General features: G+C 46.8%; 1 protein-coding gene across 1 annotated transcript in view; it reads left to right on the plus strand.

Annotated features, from left to right (window-relative positions):
* LOC136576818 (vomeronasal type-2 receptor 26-like) overlaps positions 1-20,506 on the plus strand; it is a 58,045-nt gene extending 37,539 nt beyond the window's left edge. The window contains exons 5-7 of the mRNA XM_066576401.1: positions 9,961-10,176; positions 19,365-19,488; positions 19,599-20,506. Of these exons, the coding sequence (XP_066432498.1) occupies positions 9,961-10,176; positions 19,365-19,488; positions 19,599-20,506 (1,248 nt within the window). The remainder of the gene's footprint in view (positions 1-9,960; positions 10,177-19,364; positions 19,489-19,598) is intronic.
* Positions 20,507-20,739: the final 233 nt, after the last annotated feature.

Here is a 20,739-nt window from a genome sequence, read left to right on the forward strand (position 1 = left end):
ACCACGTGATGGAGGCGGAGCTACGATGACGACGTGCAGACCAGCTCTATGGCGCGAGCGTGCCGGAGCGGCCCCATTCACCAGGCAGAAGACCGCACAGCGCAAGCGCGTCTAAAGAAGCCAGAAGACACAGAAATTAAACTGAGCCATGGAGACGGGAACGCCAGCACCGGAGGGGGTAAGTGTATAACTTCTGTATGGCCAATATTTAATGCACGATGTATATTACAAAGTGCATTAATATGGCCATACAGAAGTACTTAACCCCACTTGCTTTCGCAGGACAACCCCTTTAACAGGAGACAAACAGCAGATGGACTTTAGTGTGTAACACTGAACCACCATGTACCCAAACCTCATGTGGAATTTCAGCAGTTCTTGCTGCCTTGCCACTTTTCAGCTGTTTGCTAGCCTTGATGTCTCCTCCAAGGTGGGGATCTCATTAAGTTCTGTTTCCTCTGACTGTTTTGGGATGCAATGTATTGCTGAGTCCTGTACCATGTGTTGGTGCTGACCACTGATTTAGGATAGATGTCTTGTCTTCTAGAAGTGTTAGACCATCTACACCGTGCAAGGGACTTTGAATTCTGTGTAAAAAAACCTATATATCATCTTCAGAGCCTCATAAAACACTATGCATTCATCAATCTCTGTGAGGAGCTGATTTTTCTCTGCAAGATTGGTCCACAATTCTTTTTGGATAACTCACAGTCTATACTGAAGGTTACTACAAGTAATGGGAAGTGTTTGTGCACCCACAGCATATCCAAGCCCCTGGATCCCAAGAAAAGTATTACACATGAAGAAATCAGAGTGCCCAAACATGGCAGAGTTTCACCCCCGCCAAGGGCCTCGGCCCACATTTCTATCCTAGTCAGTCAGTGTATTTGTGTCAGACAGGAAAAACACCGCAATGGGAAGTCTTTGTGCACTCACAGCATAGGCAAGCCCAAGGAACTCAAGCATGGTATTACACTTGAGGAAATCAGCGTGCCCAAACATGGCAGAGTTTCACCCTGTTAAGAGCCTCTGCCTACATTTCTACCCTAGTCAGTCAGTGTGTTTGTGCCAGACAGGTAATACAACGCAATGGGAAGTCTTTGTGCACCCACAGCATAGGTGAGCCCAAGGAAATTAAAGATGATATTACGCCTAAAGAAATCACAGCACCCAAATATGGCAGAGTTTCCCCCTGCTAAGGGCCTCGGCCCATATTTCTACCCTAGTCAGTCAGTGTATTTGTGCCAGACAGGTAAAACACAGCAATGGGAAGTCTTTGTGCACTCACAGCATAGGCAAGCTCAAGGAACTCAAGCATAGTATTACACATGAGGAAATCAGAGTGCCCAAACATGGCAGAGTTTCACCCTGCTAAGAGCCTTGGCCTCGGCCCACATTTCTGCCATAGTCAGTCAGTGTGTTTCGGCCAGACAGGTAATACAACTCAATGGGAAGTCTATGTGCACCCACAGCATAGACGAGCCCCTGGAAACCAAGGAAAGTATTACATTATGAGAAATCAGAGCACCCAAACAAGGAAGTTTCACCCTGCCAAGGACCTCCACCTCGGCTCACACCCTCAGTAATCGTGGTCATAAAGCGGACTCGGATGCTAGTGTAGCTGTGACCGTCTCATTAATGCAGTAACGTTCCTTTTGTTTGGCCCAAACCAGTTCCTCAGATAACTGTGGTAACACAAGGGAAAATGCATGTTGCCCAGTGCTGATCCCCTGACCCCAAGTAAGAGGAGGAGGTGGCCTTTCAAGGCCAAGACACCATGACCAAGCTAGGACCCGCAATAGTCTGTGTGGAAAGTACGTGAGTAGACCCTGGGGCAGGCTTGGTCCTAGCTTCCACCTTGTGTGACCCAAGGTGCCACGAGTTACATAGCAATAGGAAATCCATGTGTCCACACACTATTCATTCTGTGTAGGTGTCAGATAGCTCAACACCGCAAGGGGAAGTCTTTGAGTTACTTGGGCTCGCCTATGCTGTCAGTCCACAATGATAGTATTATATAGGATGAAATCAGAGTGCCCAAACATGGCAGAGTTTCACCCCGCCAAGGACCTTGGACTCAGCCCACATTTCTGCCCTAGTCAGTCAGTGTATTTGTACCAAATAGGTAAAACACTGCAATGGGTAATCTTTGGGCATCCACAGTATAGGCAGACCCCTGTAACATTTCTGTAGTAAAAGTGTAGGCGGACACCAGTAACATTACAGTAGCAGAAGTATAGTCAGACCCCTGTAACATTCCTGTAGCAGAAGTATAGGCAGACCCCAGTAACATTCCTGTAGCAGAAGTATAGGCAGACCCCTGTAACATTCCTGTAGCAGAAGTATAGGCAGACCCCAGTAACATTCCTGTAGCAGAAGTATAGGCAGACCCCTGTAACATTCCTCTAGCAAAAGTATAGGCAGACCCCTGTAACATTTCTGTAATAAAAGTATAGGCAGACCCCAGTAACATACCTGTAGCAAAATTATAGGCAAACCCCTGTAACATTTCTGTAGCAAGAGTATGGGTGGACCCCAGTAACATTCCTGTAGCAGAAGTGTAGGTGGATCCGAGTAACATTCCTGCAGCAGAAGTGTAGGTCGACCCGAGTAACATTTCTGTAGTAAAAGTATAGGCGGACCCCAGTAACATTCCTGTAGCAGAAGTATAGGTAGACCCCTGTAACATTCCTGTGGCAGAAGTATAGGCAGACCCCTGTAACATTTCTGTAGCAAAAGTGTAGGAGGACCCCTGAAACATTGGTGTACCAAAACTATAGGCAGACCCCAGTAACATTTCGGTAGCAAAAGTATAGGCAGACCCCTGTAACATTTCTGTAGCAAGATTATAGTTGGACCCCAGTAACATTTCTGTAGTAAGAGTATAGGCAGACCCCATTAACATTTCTGTAGCAAGAGTATAAGCGAAACATTGGTGTACCAAGAGTGTAGGCGAACACCTGAAAAAATTTTGTTACCAAGAGTGTAGGCGAAGGCCGGAAAAATTAGTTAGATAACAGTATAGGCAAGGGCCAGAAAAATTGGTGTACTAAGAGTACAAGTGCACCCCTGAAAAATCGCTCAACCGCGAGGGCAGGTGAAACCCATAACTCGCTGTTGCGTAATTTGTAACAGAGCCTGGAGGTAGCCCTGTGAAAAAAAATAGGTTTCTGTTAAAGTATCAATACTTTTGAAACTTTTAAAAATTGTAAAAAAAATTATAAACAGAGCCTTTTGGGCCTCAGAAAAATTGGCAGTTCAGCGTAATGACATGCTGTTTTAGGAGGAGGAGTAGGAGGAGTAATAATATCCGAGAGTGATTGACAAAGCTTATACCCCCTTTTTTCTGGTGATAGAGAATGGTTTTTTCTCCTGTTGCAGTGAAAAGAATCATTAGGTTCCGCTGCTTTCCGCCAGTGAGAAGAGAAGTCTGGGGAAATCCAGCCTTTGTTCATCGTTTTGAGTGTAAGCATGTCGGCACTGGCAGTTGACAGGCGGGTACGCTTATCCGTGATGATTCCCCCAGCTGCAATAAACACGCTCTTTGACAAGACACTAGCGGCAGGGCAGGCAAGCACCTCCAGGGCGTACAGCGCAATTTCATGCCACATGTCCAGCTTTGACACCCAATAGTTGTATGGAGCTGAGGCATCACGGAGGACGGTGGTACGATTGTCTACGTAGTCCCTCACCATCTTTTTACAGTGCTCCCTCCAACTCAGCCTTGACTAGGGAGTTGTGACACAGTCTTGCTGGGGAGCCATAAAGCTGGCAAAGGCCTTGGAGAGTGTTCTCCAGCCTGCGCTCGACATGATGCCTGATCTCCGCGCCCCCGCTGCTACTTGGCACTCGGAACTGCATCTTCTGCAACTAGTACTGTTAGATGGGAAGTTTAGCATCACTTTTTCCACCAGGGCCCTGTGGTATTGCATCATTCACGTAGCCCTTTTCTCTTCGGGAATGAAAGTGGAAAGGTTCTCCTTAAACTGTGGGTCGAGAAGGGTGTACACCCAGTAATCCGTGTTGGCCAGAATGGTGAGGGTCATGGGAAAGGCAGCCTAACATGAAGTCAGCCATGTGTGCCAGAGTATCAGTACGCAACACATCGTTGTCCTCACTAGGAAGATGACTTTCGGGATCCTCCTCCTCCTGTTCTACTCTACGGCCCATACACGCTGAACAGATATGAGGCAAGCACTATGGGTACCCTCTGCAGTGTGCCCAGCTGTCTCTTCCTCCTCCTCCTCCTGCTCCTCCCTCTCCTCCAGAACATGCTGAGATATAGACATGAGGGTGGTCTGGCTATGAAGTGACATACTGTCACCCCCTGTGTCCTGTTCCAACTGCAAAGCGTCGACGTTTATGTTTTGGAGCAAACTTCTCAGCAGGCAAAGCAGCGGGATGGTAACACTAATGATTACCGCACTGCCGGTCACATCTGGGTAGACTCCTCAAAGTTTCCAAGGACCAGGCAGATATCTGCCATCCATGCCCACTCCTCAGTAAAGAATTGCAGAGGATGACTACCACTCCACCACCCATGTTACGGCTGGTTTTCCCCTATTGCTCTACGCTGCTTGTACATTTTGGCCAACATGTGCAGCATAGAATTCCAGCAAGTGGGCACGTCACACAGCAGTCGGGGCTCTGACAGATGAAACCGATGTTGCAGGGTCCTCAGGGTTGCAGCGTCCCTGGTAGACTTGCGGAAATGTGCGCAGACGCGGCACACCTTGCTGAGCAGTTCAGACAAGTGGGGGTAGTTTTTCAGAAACCGCTGAACCACCAGATTGAAGACGTGGGCCAGGCATGGCACGTGTGTGAGGCTGCCGACCTGCAGAGCCGCCACCAGGTTTCGGCCGTTGTCTCACACGACCATGCCCGGTTGGAGGCTCAGCAGCGAAGGCCAAAGGTCGGCCTGCTCTGTCTGAATCTGCAACTGCTTGGGGGCCGTGTGCCTCTTGTCACCTAAGTTGATTAGTTTCAGCATGGCTTGATGGCGCTTGCCCACCGCTGTGCTGCCGCGCGCTACCGACTGTTGGCGACGTGCTCACACTTCTTAATTGAGAGGTAGAGGTGGCAGAGGAGGAAAAGGGGGAGGGTTTGGAGGAAGTGGCAAAAAACGCATCAGACACCAGCACCGAGGTAGGACCCGCTATTCTGGGTGTGGGTAGGAGGTGAGCAGTCCCAGGCTCTGATTCAGTTCCAGCCTCCACCAAATCCACCCAATGTGCCGTCAGGGAGATATAGTGGCCCTGCCCGCCAGTCCTTGTCCACGTGTCCATGGTTAAGTGGACCTTCCCAGTAACCATGTTGGTGAGGGCACAATTTATGTTGTGGGAGACGTGCTGGTGTAGGGCTGGGACGGCACACCAGGAAAAATAGTGGCGACTGGGGACCGAGTAGCGGGGGACCACTGCCGCCATCATGTTTTTGAAAGCCTCCGTTTCCACAAGCCTGTACGACAGCATCTCCAGGCTAATTAATTTGGCTATATGCACGTTTAAAGCTTGTGCGTGAGGGTGGGTGGCACCGTGTTTGCGCTTTCGCTGCAATGCTTCTGTTAGCGACAGCTAAGCGCTGCACTGAGAGACATTGCTGGATGGAGTGGAGGACAGTGGAGATAAGGGTATGGGTGCAGGCCCGGAGGCGCTCGTGCCTGTGTCCTGGGAGGGGGATTGGATCAGTGTGGCAAGCTGGGGCACAGGGGAAGAGGCAGTGATGTGACCCGTAGATGGTTAATGGCCTTCGTACAAGTCCCAGGGGTGCTGGGGGGTGGTGAGGCTGGTACTGGTGGCTTCCTGGCTGATCTTCGTGCGACACAGGTTGCACACCCCTGTTCGTCAGTCGTCCGCGCTCTCACTAAAAAACATCCACACCTTTGAACACCTAGCCCTCTGCATGGAGGCTTGGCGCGAGGGGGTGCTTTGGGAAACAGTTGGGGGATTCTTCATTCTGGCCGTGCCTCTACCCCTGGCCACTCCACTGCGTCTTCCAACCTGTCCTGCTGCTGCACTTGCCTCCCCCTCTGAAGCCCTGTCCTTGGTATGCTTAACAAACCAGGTGGGGTCAGTCACCTCATCGTCCAGCTGCTCTTCCTCTGAATCCTATGTGTGCTCCTCCCTTGGACTTACTGCCCTTACTACTACCTCACTGATAGACAACTGTGTCGTCATCCACAAAAAGCTCTTGAGACAGTTGGCGGAGATCCCCAGCCTCATCACCCAGACTCCGGGAACTTTTCAAAGGTTGGGCATCGGTCACGACAAACTCCTCAGGTGTGAGAGTAAACATTTTTTCCCACTCATGGCAGGGACCCAAGAACAGTTCCTGGGAGTCTGCCTGCTCATCAGAATATGTCATTTTCATGGAGTGAGGAGGCTGGAAGGAAGGAGGAGCAGCAGCCAGAGGATTCAGAGTTGCAGTCCCTAGGCCAGGAGTAGTAGACTGCGTAGAAGACTGGGTGGTCGATACATTGCTGGAAGCATTTCCTGCATTCCACGACAGGACCTGCTCACACTGCTCTGTTTGCAATAAAGGTCTGCCACGCGGACCCGCAAATTGTGATATGAAGCTGGACAGCCCAGAATCTTGCCTCTCTCCTAATCCCGCAGCAGCCGGCAGTGAATCACCACGACCATAAACTCGGCCTGTACCCACACCTTTACTTGGACGTCCACATCCGCATCCACGTCCACATCTTCGACCCTTACCCCTATTCCTCATCATGGCGGATTAAGAATAGAGCAGGGCCCAAATAAATTACCCCACTGTACAGCACTGACAACTGTGGCTTAATTCACCGCACACAGAGACTTGTAGATAGCGGAGGCTCTATGCTGTGACTAGGAAAAAGTAACCCGCTGTCTTGCGCTGATACCTTGGGGTAATTTACTGCTCGCAGGGACTTGTAGATTATAGAGGCTGTGTGGAGTGGGAGAAGACTCTAAAGCCAGTGGCTAGTGCTGGTAACTGCGGCTATTTCAACCCCACCAAGGAAAAGGTATTGTGGAACACTCTGCACAGCGGCAGAGCTGAAATATTTTGTAGTGGCCCAGGAAATATTACAGTACTGTTTAGCGGTGAGACCTCTGTCTAATGCACTGCAGACACAGAGTGGTATAAATGAAGTCACTTCCAGTAGGCTAGGAGATGTTAGAGTGCTGTTTCACGGTGAGAGCTGGTTGTATGGCACTGCAGCCTGAGAACGCTATTACTGAAAGGCTGGGAACTGGCCTAGATGCGTAATACACTCCCTACTACTCCCAGCAAGCCACAAGTATAATGCACACGGTCAGATGTAGCCCTAAAAAGGAGCTTTGGGGTATTTGGCACGGAGGATCAGGACTGTATAGTGTATAACTTTCCCTATAAAAGTGGCTGTGCCCCAACACTCTGTGTTGCTCTGTGTGCTCCCAGCCAGCCACAACAGTAATGCACACTATGAAGCATGAGTAGCCCAAAGAAGGACTGTTGGGGTTCTTGAAGACTGGATCCTACTTTAACACTTTCCCTATGTCAGCAGCAGCACTTTCTCTAACCTCTGCCAGCATGCGTCTGAGGCGAGTCGCGGGCGGGACCGCTTTAAGTACTCGCGGTCACTTGATCTCGCCAGCCACTCACTACTGTAGGGTGGGATAGGGCTGGCACGTCACAGCAGGAAGTGGTAATGGCTACCTCACATGTCTATTGGCTAGAAAATGGTGCTAAACATGCGGGGAAGGAAATGCAATTGGCTGAAGTACCGCGTGGTGTTGGTCTCGAGTAACGAGCATCTCGAGCACCCTAATGCTCGAACGAGCATCAAGCTCGGACCAGTGGGCTCGCTCATCTCTAATTATAAACTCTAATAATAAACTTGTCATCTCCATGGAATCTTTATATATGATATAGAGACACAAATTAGGAAGAGCGCCTTGCACGTGGGTAAAATAATAGATAGTGAATCCACTCCACTTACCCGGTGTTGGGCGGAACAGCAAAAAAAAAATTTTTGTGTCCCGCCTACACCTGGAATCCAAGTAAGCCTTCAATAGGTATCTTTAGTCAGGATCCTCCGTATCATCCAAAAAATATATGTGTGTCTGATATCCTACACAATATAAACTTTTTTGGAGAGCAGCAGCTCTAAAGAAAACCCCAATTCTCTGGCAGGAAAAATGGGGATAGTACAGTATAGAAAAAAAGGAAAAAAAACTTTATCCAGCTGTACTCTGTCGCAGGACCTCAAGAGCATATAGGGAATAAGCTTCCACAATAGTAAGGCAAGTTAAATCCCATAAAAATAGAACAGAATAATAACAGGTTTATAGTACCTCTACTACCGGGTAAGCAACGCGTTTCTGCGTCATCTGACGCCTTTGTCAAGCATATAATCCTTATACCCAAACTCATATATATATATATACAAAACATACCCTAATCAAAGATCCATATGGGGGACATCTGATTCCATCCCTTAACCACGCTAAACGCCATCAAAGCGTGTATGGGTGAAGGGCGGAAGCTAAAGTGGTTCCGCTTTCATCATCCAACGGATGCTGAAGCGCACCTGCGTTCCACATAGATAGCCTTCCATGCAATGTAAAAAAGATCCACGTAATGCGTCATCACACTGTAGAGGAGGACGCATCGTGGATGAGGTTATCACGCTCCTGAAAGGAGCGCGCGGGGCTTGTCAATGCTCTGTGTAAATAACAACGTGCCGCGTCATCACGCTCTGCTCGGAGGTCCGCAGTGACTTAATTCCCCTATATATATTTTTTTATTAGAATAATCTATTGATCACCCTTTGCATGGGAACCAGGAGTTGCCATTTGGGAGATAGGGTTTGTAGGTATGGAATTAAGTTAATGTATCACCAGCTGTTGAAAGAGATAATTGACATATAATGTGGGCAATTCCCAAACATCTGTAACGTATGGTAATAGATCCAGGGTGTTTTACAGACTGACATGCATCGTGTGCTCCATCTATGATCAATTAACTAAACTGTCAGTCTATAGCGTGCATTGACACGCTCCGTGCGTTCCATCTGAAGCGTGACTAATTAAGTCACTGCGGACCTCCGAGCAGAGCGTGATGACGCGGCACGTTGTTATTTACACAGAGCATTGACAAGCCCCGCGCGCTCCTTTCAGGAGCGTGATAACCTCATCCACGATGCGTCCTCCTCTACAGCGTGATGACGCATTACGTGGATCTTTTTTACATTGCATGGAAGGCTATCTATGTGGAACGCAGGTGCGCTTCAGCATCCATTGGATGATGAAAGCGGAACCACTTTAGCTTCCGCCCTTCACCCATACACGCTTTGATGGCGTTTAGCGTGGTTAAGGGATGGAATCAGATGTCCCCCATATGGATCTTTGATTAGGGTATGTTTTGTATATATATATATGAGATTGGGTATAAGGATTATATGCTTGATAAAGGCGTCAGATGACGCAGAAACACGTTGCTTACCCGATAGTAGAGGTACTATAAACCTGTTACTATTCTGTTTTATTTTTATGGGAGTAAACTTGGCTCATTATTACCGGCCGTTGTGGAAGCTTATTCCCTATATGCTCTTGAGGTCCTGCGACAGAGCACAGCTGGATAAAGGTTTTTCCCTTTTTTTCTATACTATATATGATATAGACAGTTCACAGCTTCTTCACTGCTTGTCATGTCACACTATGTCTTAGGGTCCTCTCACACATGAACGTAACATCGACTCTTTGCGCTTCTTCAGAAGAAACATTATCCCCTCAGACCCACATCCAAGGCCTCTCACACAGGCAACCAATATCCTGCTCTGAACTGACAAGGCACAAACACTCCAAAACAGTCTGTCTGCAGAAAGGCATCTTTCCTATCTGGAGAAGTTTCTTCTTTGGCTTGTATCCAACACATTATATTCAACACAAATAGACATTACACATATGTGTGATACATTTCCCTCCTTCATTCTTCCAGCTTCACCGATACCTGGGAAGTCAGAAAGATAATACTGGAAATCTGCTATTCTACGACAATGGAGATTTCATCTCCCAATATTCCATCGTGAATTGGCTCCTTTCACAGAATGGATCGGTGTTCGTAAAATATATTGGTTCTACAACAACAAAACAAAATGATGCTGCATTTAATATCAAAGCGGATCAGATCTTGTGGAAGAACAGGGTCAGCGAGGTGAGACTATGGTAATCTGGGCAAGAATTGTAGGATCGCCAGTGAAAAGAGAGAGGAGGGAAGTTGGACTGGAAGACTGAGCTAATAAATCCTGAAAAATCCTCTGGTCCTGGACTTGTGGTCACAGTTATAGGTCACTTACTAGAATGATATAATCAGCCATCTTCCGGGTCAACCACAAAACATTTCTCTTGACTCACCATATGGTGCTATATGATGGAGGCGAAAATGAACCCATCGTGTCAGACAGCAGTATATGTTATATTAGAGTAGAGGTGCAAAGTATCTCTGACTAGTTAGTGAGGAAATCCAACACACCAGAACTGAGTATACGGTTCCTGAGAGCTAGTATATAGGAGAGCTACTGTGCTAAAGAGTAAAACTTGGAAACTGAAGTAAGAATGACCCTTACGGCTTATCTCCCCTTATCTACCGCTTTTCATTTCTCTTTGAAGGGTAGAAATTTTTGGAGTCACATCGGAATCACCAAGAAATATTGTGGAATATCATCCACAAGTCTTTAGGAAGTAGTTTATTCACGATGGTCCCATAGCAATAACAATTTAAGCACATGTACAAATATATGTGTGTTTTTAGTTTAGTCCGATTTTGTCCATAATTGTGACTTAATTAACTATAAGATGATATTTTATTAGTAATCAATGTGGAGATCTAGGGGTGTACAAAGGGCTCACTTACTTTTTTCTTGCATCCATAAATGTATGCAGCTGTGAGTGGTCAGCGTTAATGTTAGAATCAGATGGAGGCACAAGGACATCAACATAAAGTACAAGTGGCTGGTTAAAACCTGTGAATAATGCAAAAGCAGAGTATGTTGTGGTAGGAAATAGTCTCTCTTACACGCATAGTGGCATAGAAGGTTTAGGCAAGAATCATCAGCCAGGTTTGGCATACTTAATTGAGAGACTGTAAATTTAGTTTACGGTGCCCTTCTAGAGACTGTAATTATTATATTTGCAAAGAGAAAAAAAGTCTGGAATTGTGTTAGCAAAATATGACTGTTCCCAGCAAGAGAAACCAAGTAATCTTGTAGATATGATACCTTTTAATGGCTAACAAAAATACATGATGTTACAGCAAGCTTTAAAATTTACATAGGGTTCTTTCTCAGGCTTAATGGAACAGATCCGAAGAGGCATAAATATTTATACACATACACATGAAAGTGCACAGACATGGTGTGATTAATTTGCACTTAAGTCAATACCAGAACAGGATGAGTAGATGAGTCCACTAATAAGGATGTGAAAGTTTTATGCTATCTGTCACATAGTAGACCAGAGGAGCCTCTGTCCTCGATCATTCTAACAGTATTGAAAGCTTGAAGTCATTAGAATACTGTCTAATTTATACCCAGCTTTCCCAGGCTTATGCACACATGCAAAGCGAAAGCTCAAATCATCCACCTATTCCATTCTAACGCACTCCACATCTCTACAATGCTCATACAAATACACACTGCCACCACCAGTTTTGATATCTGTAAACTGAAACACAATCTATGAATTATGAACACAATCTATGAAGTTATGATTCATTTTTAAAATGCACAAGGCTAACTTCTAAATAGCAGATTTAATCTAGAAAAGGTCTATCAGGGCAAGATACCTGATATGTACAAGGATATACAAAAAAGGTTGTAACATGGGAGCATAAGGAAATGCAGTATAAATACACAACAAGACAGAATTTTAAAATAAGCATGGACAAAATAAAAGAAAGATATCAAATTTGAATATTGGTCCAATGTTCCAATACGTGCAGAGTCACTGAAGCAAATGGGACAGCCTTAGCCGAAGAGTATTTCTGTAGGATCTGACAATTTGGAGCCTGTGGGATCCCAAATTATAAAGAGTCTCAAGCTTTGACACCCAATAGTTGTATGGAGCTGAGGCATCACAGAGGACGGTGGTACGATCGGCTTAGTACTCCCTCACCATCTTTTTACAGTGCTCCCTCCGACTCAGCCTTGACTGGGGAGTGGTGACGGAGTCTTGCTGGGGAGCCATAAAGCTGGCAAAGGCCTTGAAGAGTGTTCCCCTGAACATGCTGCCTGATCTCCGCGCTTCCCCTGCTACTTGGCCCTCGGAACTGCGACTTCTGCCACTAGCGCTGTCAGATGGGAAGTTTACCATCAGTTTGTCCACCAGGGCCCTGTGGTATTACATCACTCTTGAACCCCTTTCCTCTTCGTTAATGAGAGTGGAAAGGTTCTCCCTATACCGGGGGTCGAGAAGGGTGTACACCCAGTAATCCGTAGAGGTCAGAATGCATCTAACGCGAGGGTCACGAGAAAAGCAGGCTAACATGAAATCAGCCATGTGTGCCAGGGTGCCAGTACGCAAGACATGGCTGTCCTCACTAGGAAGATCACTTTCAGGATCCTACTCCTCCTCCTCCTCCTCGTCCACAGGCCATACACGCTGAACAGATGGGAGGCAAGCAGCATGGGTTCCCTCAGCAGTGGGCCCAGCTGTCTCTTCCCCCTCCTCCTCCTCCTCCAAAACGCGCTGAGATATAGACATGAGGGTGCTTTAACTATCAAGCGACATACTGTCTTCCCCCGTCTTCTGTTCCGATCGCAAAGCGTCAGTCTTTATGCTTTGCAGCAAACTTCTCAGCAGGCATAGCAGAGGAATGGTGATGCTAATGATTGCAGCATTGCCACTCACAATCTGGGTAGACTCCTCAAAGTTTCTGAGGACCTGGCAGATGTCTGCTATCCAGGCCCACTCCTCGGTGAAGAATTGGGGAGGCTGACTCCCACTATGCCGCCCATGTTGGAGTTGGTATTACACAATTGCTCTACGCTGCTCATAGAGCCTGGCCAACTTGTGGAGCGTAGAATTCCACCATGTGGGCATGTCGTACAGCAGCCAGTGCTCTGGCAGATTAAACCGATGTTGCAGGGTCCGCAGGGTGGCAGCGTCCGTGTTGGACTTGCGGAAATGTGCGCTGACCCGGCGCACCTTGCCAAGGAGGTCTGACAAGTGTGGGTAGTTTTTCAGAAACCGCTGAACCACCAAATTAAAGATGTGGGCCAGGCATGGCACGTGCGTGAGGCTGCCGAGCTGCAGAGCTGCCACCAGGTTACGGCCGTTGTCACACACGACCATGCCCGGTTGGAGGCTCAGCGGCAAAAGCCAGATGTTGGTCTTCTCAGTCAGACCCTGCAACAGCTCGGGGGTCATGTGCCTCTTGTCACCTAGGCTGAGCAGTTTCAGCACGGCCTGCTGACGCTTGCCCACCATTGTGCTGCCGCGCTCTACCGACTGCTGGCGGCGTGCTGTTAACATTTCTTAATTGAGAGGTAGAGGTTGCGTAGGAGGACGAGGAGAGGGTTTAGAGGAGGTGGCATAGACCACCGCAGATACCAGAACGGAGGAAGGACCCACAATTCTGGGTGTGGGTAGTACGTGTGCGGTCCCAGGCTCTGACTCGGTCCCAGCCTCCACCAAATTCACCCAATGTGCCGTCAGGGAGATATATTGGCCCTGCTCACCAGTACCTGTCCACGTGTCCATGGTTAAGTGGACCTTTCCAGTAATCGCGTTGGTGAGGGCACGATTGAAGTTGCGGGAGATTGCTGGTTTAGGGCTGGGACGGCACACCGGGAAAAATAGTGGCGACTGGGGACCGAGTAGCGTGGGACCGCCACCGCCATCATGTTTTTGAAAGCCTTCATTTCCACAAGCATGTATGGCAGCATCTCCAGGCTGATCAATTTCACAATGTGCACGTTTAAAGCTTGAGCGTGCGGGTGCGTGGCGGTGTATTTGCGCTTGTGCTACAAGGCCTGTGCTAGCGTCAGCTGGATGCTGTGCTGAGAGACATTGCTGGATGGGGCCAAGGACAGTGGAGGTGAGGGTATGGGTGCAGGCCCGGAGGCACTCATGCCTGTGTCCTGAGAGAGGGGTTGGATCTGAGTGGCAGGTTGGGGCCCAGGGGAAGAAGCAGTGGTGTGACCCGGAGGCAGTGAACCGCCTTCGTCCCACCTCGTGGGGTGCTTGGCCATCATATGCCTGTGCATGCTGGTGGTGGTGAGGCTGGTACTGGTGGCTCCCCGGCTGATCTTGGCGCGACACAGGTTGCACACCACTGTTCATCGGTCGTCAGCGCTCTCACTGAAAACATCCACACCTTTTGATGACCTAGGCCTCTGCAGGGTGACTTGGCGCGAGGGGGTGCTTTGGGAAATAGTTGCGGGAGTCTTCGCTCTGGCCCTGCCTCTACTCCTGGCCACCCCACTGCCTCTTGCAACCTGTCCTGCTGCTGCACTTGACTCCCCCTCTGAAAACCTCTCCTCAGTTGGCTTAGCGAACCAGGTGGGGTCAGTCACCTCATCATCCAGCGGCTCTTCCTCCGAATCCTCTGTGCGCTCCTCCCTCGGACTTACTGCTCTTACTACTACCTCACAGATAGACAACTGTGTCTCATCATCATCGACCTCCTCGCCCACTGAAAGCTCTTGAGACAGTTGCCAGAAGTCCCCAGCCCCATCACCCAGACCCCGGGAGCTTTCCAAACGTTGGGTATCGGTCACGACAAACTCCTCAGGTGGGAGAGGAACCATTTTTTCCCAATCAAGGCAGGGGCCCGAGAACAGTTCCTGGGAGTCTGTCTGCTCATCAGAATGTGTCATTTTCATGGACTGAGGAGGCTGGGAGGAAGGAGGAGCAGCAGAGAGAGGATTCAGAGTTGCAGCAGTGGACTGCGTAGAAGACTGGGTGGTCGATACATTGCTGGATGCATTTTCTGCTATCCACGACAGGACCTGCTCACACTGCTCATTTTGTAATAAAGGTCCAACACGTGGACCCATAAATTGTGATATGAAGCTGGGGACCCCAGAAACTTTCCTCTCTCCTAATCCTGCAGCAGCCGGCTGTGATTCACCTGGACCAGGAACTCGGCCTGTGCCCACACCCTCACTTGAACCTCCGCGTCCTCGCCCGCGTCCACGGCCACATTCTCTGGGCCTACACAGAATACAGCAGACACAGAGCGGTGTAAAAAATTAGGCAATTATTGGCCTGCACTTGGAGGCTGACAGCGGTTATGTTACGCACACTGTAGGCCAAACAAATTATACGCTAGGCTGCAGAAAGGCCTAGCTGGCTAATAGTGAGCAAGTACAACTCCTAGCTGCCACGCAGTAAACTGCACACGCGCACAGGTAGCCCTAAGGAGTGTTTTGTTCATTTATTTATTTTTTTTTAAAAACAGCCGCCTAGATAGCATGTATATGTCTTTCGCTCTATCAGCGGCTGTTGCTGCACGCTGTGCGTGAAGTTGATGGGACGCACACAGCGGTGTAAAAAAATTGGCAATTATTGGCCTGCACTTGGAGGGTCACAGCGGTTATGTAACGCACACTGTGGTCCGAAAAAATTATACGCTGGGCTACAGAAAGGCCTAGCTGGCTAATAGTGAGCCACTACAACAGTAATGCACACACTTACAGGTAGCCCTAAGGAGAAGTTTTTTTGGGGTACTTGTTGACAGAATTGTACACTACCACTATCCCTGCTTGACCAGCACTGCCCCTATACTCTGCATAATAGACTGCAGACTGAGAACGCTATAGCTGTAATGGCCTGCTCAGCCCGAGATGGAAAAAAAAAATTGTGCAAAACTGCTCCCAGCCAGCCACAACAGTAATGCACACGGTCAGATGTGGCCCTAAGATGGACCGTTGGGGTTCTTGTAGACACTAACACTCTCCCTATAGCAGCAGCACTCTCCCTAATCTCTCCCAGTGTGTGTCTGAGGCGAGCAGCGGGCGGGACCGCTTTATATACTCGGCGGTCACTTGATCTCGCCAGCCACTCACTGCAGGGGGGTGGGATAGGGCTGGAACATCACAGGAGGAAGTTGTAATGCCTTCCCTGCATGTCTATTGGCCAGAAAATGGTGCAAAACATGCAGGGAAGGAAATGGAATTGACTCGAGTACCGTGTGGTGCTCGTCTCGAGTAACGAGCCTCTCGAGTACCCTAATACTGGAGCGAGCATCAAGCTCGGACGAGTACATTCACTCATCTCTAGTTATAAACCTGTACTACAAAATTCTTCTATGACATTGAGATTTGAAGATACCTTTTAATATAATAACTTTCATGATATATCTATTTGCCAAAAGAGGAAATAATTGTGTTTGAGGATGAACAACACACAATCTTTTCTTATTTTGAAATAGAGATATTCCTGCAACTCACTGGAACTGTCATGGGCAGTAAAATGGCACCGCAATACGCCAACTTTTTCATGTCAAAACTGCTAAGTGACCTTCTGGCTTCCTGCTCCATCAAACCATTTGTCTACTTCTGCTACATTAATGACATCATAATCATCTGGACCAGCTCTGACCAAGAACTAATACAATTCCATGAGATGTAAGGCATTCCATCCCATGACAAACCTGACATTAAGCTACCCACCATAAAACACCACCATAAAAATTTGAAACAACTCAGTACAAACATCCCTGTGCCAAAAACCTATTGATTGGCACACATACCTCAGATGGGACAGTTTCCATCCTAAACACATCAAAAAGTCGATTGTCTACAGCCAGGCTATCAGATACAACCGGATCTACTTCAACCAAAAAGACAGAGAAGTACATCTATACCATCATAAAAAAAAAAACATTTTTAAATCGGGGCTACCATCCCACATCAATTGATGACCAAATCACAGGAGCCACCAGGATACCCAGGAATCAATTGCTCTAATACAGAGAGAAGGAATGAAATGACTGTGTACCTCTAGTTGTGACCTACAATCCGTATCCGGAGGTGATAAGGAAAACCCCAAAGAAACTCCACCATACCTACACAAGAATGACCATCTGAACACCATATTCCTGGACTCTCCCCTCTGTGTTACAGGCAACCTGCAAATTTCAGTAACTTTATAATCAGGAGTCCATTGTCATCCGACACACAAAAAGCAACTTATCACTGCAATGTAAGGAGCTGTAAGATCTGCTGACATGTACTGACCGTGGACAGGATACAAATCCCCAACACACAGCAGCACTACAAAATCCAAGGGACATTCACATGTTCCATGTCCAATGCTGTGTACCTGATCCCGTGCAGTGAAGGCCCTCTTGGGGAGCCGTTGTGTTGGCGAGGATGAGATCTCATCACCACACAATTAGAGAGGGAAAGACTGAATTACCTGTGGCGGAGCACTTTACTAGCCACAGACACAACATAGAATATATGAAGGTTACTATATCAAAAGGCAACTTTAACTCCTTCCCGCTCCTGGACGTACCTGGTACGTCATGGCAGCCTGGTACTTCCCGCAACATGACGTACCTGGTACGTCCTGGAGATAGCACGGGATCACATAAGATCCCGCGCTATCCCGCAGCGGGAGCCGGCTGTCAGTCACAGCCGGCGTCCCGCTCCAACAGCGGGGGGACATCGGAGATGCGCCCGCCGCTGTTAACCCCTTCCCTGCCGCGATCTAAGTAGATCGCGGCAGGGAAAGAGTTCACAGAGGGATCGCGATCCCTGTGTGTCTCCGGCCGGAACTCGCGATGTTATCGCGAGAGCCCGGCCTGTCACCATGGCAACAGGACGCCAGACACTGGCGTCCTGTATTGCCTGTGCCTATAATCGCTGTATAGGCGATAAGGCATGGGAGAGCAGTAGCTTTGCCATGCCTTATGACAGCGATCATAGGCACAGTGATGTAAGTCCCTCAGAGGGACTCAAATAGTATAAAAAAAAGAAAAGAAAAGTGTAAAAAAAAGAAAAATGTAAAAAAAAAAAATGTAAAAAACCCCTTTTTTAAGCTTTTTCTAATATTAGCATAAAAAAAGGGAAAAAAAACTAAAACCCCACATATTGGATATTGACGCGTCCGTAACGACGTGTACAAAAAGTTGAACATGCTTTTTATTTTGTACGACAAAAAGCGTAAAAAAAACCGCTAAAAAACAGAGGCAAAATGCTAATTTTTAGCATTTTGCCTCACAAAAAATGCAATAAAAGTGATCAAAAAAGCCGTACACTTCCCAAAATGGTACCAATGAAAACTACAGCTCGTCTCGCAAAAAATAAGCCCTTAAAGAGCTCCGTACATAGAAAAATAAAAAAGTTACATGACTTTGAATGCAGCTATAGAGAAAAAAAAAAGATTTCCAAAAAAAGGGGGTTTTATTGCAAAAAAGTGTAAAAACCTAAAAAAAATATAACAATTTTGGTATCGTTGTTACCGTACCGACCCGCAGAAAAAATTTAGTGTGTCATTTATGCTGCATGATTAACGCTGTAAAAAAAAAAAAAAATCTATGGCAGAATTGATGCGTTTTCTCTCCCTGTTATCATTAAAAAAAAAATAAAAAATTACGATATTGTCTATATACCCAAAAGTGGCACCGATAAAAACTACAGCTCGCCACGCAAAAAACAAGCCCTTATACGGCCGCGTCCACGGAAAAATAAAAAAGTTATGGCTTTTGAAAAATGGAGATGGAAAAATACCAAAAAATCGCTTCGTCCTCAACGCCAAAATAGGCCGTGTCATTAAGGGGTTAAATCTCAACGTCCCAGATGAATTTTGGAGTGCGAATTTATAGCCATCTTTGACACTCTGAAGACAGAAATCCACATTGTAAGTGGCTTCATGGATTATTGGAGAATATGAGAAATCTATAGCAGAGATAACACTCTGGCCTGGTGACCCCCTAACACCAATTTAGAGACCATAAAATTTTCACCCCTAATCAGCAGACGAGTTAAATATTTACTCCGCTACTCATCCTGTTCTAGTATTGTTTTAATTAATTGTTTTTATTAATCACGCCATGTCTGTGCCTTTTCATATGTATGTGTATATATATATATATATATATATATATATATACATACGTTATATAATATATATATTGGATTGCAACGGGTTAAAAGATATATCTACAAGACTATGTGGTTTCTATTACATTTGTGTGCTTCCACACGCAAATAATAAAAATTTTTGTTTACATCAACGAGTATTTGAGACATTCCAGCATGGTGTACAATCCCTTACACGCCCATCATAGAAAAGTATTGGATATGGTTATATGGACTGTGAGAAATTATTGCACAGGGAACATAGATCATTCTAGAAGTTTACTCATGCAAAGTAAATTGTCTTTCTCCCAAGATCCCTGCATCTCAATGTTCAGAGAACTGTTTACCAGGAACTCGTAAAGTCTCCCACTCCAAAATCCATACCTGCTGCTATAATTGTGTCCAGTGCTCCTCAGGAGAAATCTCCAACATTACAGGTATGAAAACCTTACGCATAGGTGTGCTCCACTGATGATTATGGACTAACGATATATTGATGATTCTTCAGATACTGAATATTTATGGTTTTTATTTTTTGATTTTCCAGACAGTGAAACCTGCATGAAATGTACAGACCTTGATTGGCCCAACAAGAAGAAGGACCGTTGTGTGCCAAAGCAGCTGGAATTTCTCTCCTACACAGATGACACAATGGTCCTGGTTATTTCCCTGGTCTCTACTATATTTTCTTTCCTTACATTCATGATTCTTGTTGCTTTTATTTTGCACCAAGACACGGCCATCGTGAAGGCCAATAACAGGAACCTGAGCTTCCTCCTTCTGGTCTCCATCATGCTGAGCTTCCTCTGTGTCTTCTCGTTCCTTGGACATCCCGTGGACCTCACTTGCATACTACGTCAGGTCTCATTTGGAATCCTCTTCACAGTAGCCGTTTCTTGTGTCTTGGCCAAGACCATCATGGTTTCCATTGCTTTCAGAGCCACCAAGCCTGACAGTTTCTGGAAACACTGGATTGGAAGCAAGTGGACTAATTATTTGGTGGTGTTTTGCACATTCATCCAAGTAATAATCTGTATGGGTTGGTTGGCTCTAGCGCCCCCCTTCCTGGAGCTGGACACACATTCCTATCAGAGAAAGATCATTGTGCAGTGTAATGAAGGTTGTGTTATTGGGTTCTACTCTGTCCTGGGTTATATGGGGGTCTTGGCGGCTGTTAGCTTTATTATGGCTTTTTTAGCTCGGACATTACCGGACAGTTTTAATGAGGCCAAGTACATCACCTTCAGCATGCTGGTGTTCTGTAGTGTCTGGATTGCCATGATTCCAGCTTATCTGAGCACCAGAGGGAAATACATGGTGGCTGTGGAGATATTTGCCATATTGACCTCATGTGCTGGACTTTTAGGGTGTATATTCTTCCCAAAGTGCTACATTATCCTATGGAGACCGGACCTCAACTCAAAAACACATTTAGTGGAGGGAAGAAGCAGATGAGAGATTTACATAGTAACAAAGTATGTTAGGCTGAATGAAGACAATGTCTATCTAGTTCAGCCTGTTTCAACCCCCCACCCTCCTTTGTTGGTCCAGAGGAAGGCAAAAAAAAAAAAAACAGCAAGTCAATTAGTTCCTATGGAGGGAAAAAACATCCTTCCTGACTCCATAATGGCAGCCAGAGTAATCCCTGGATCAACATTTGTGATCAACAACCCTGCTGATTATTTAAT

This window comes from Eleutherodactylus coqui, chromosome 1 (genome assembly GCF_035609145.1).
Source record: "Eleutherodactylus coqui strain aEleCoq1 chromosome 1, aEleCoq1.hap1, whole genome shotgun sequence".
NCBI classification, from domain to species: domain Eukaryota; kingdom Metazoa; phylum Chordata; class Amphibia; order Anura; family Eleutherodactylidae; genus Eleutherodactylus; species Eleutherodactylus coqui.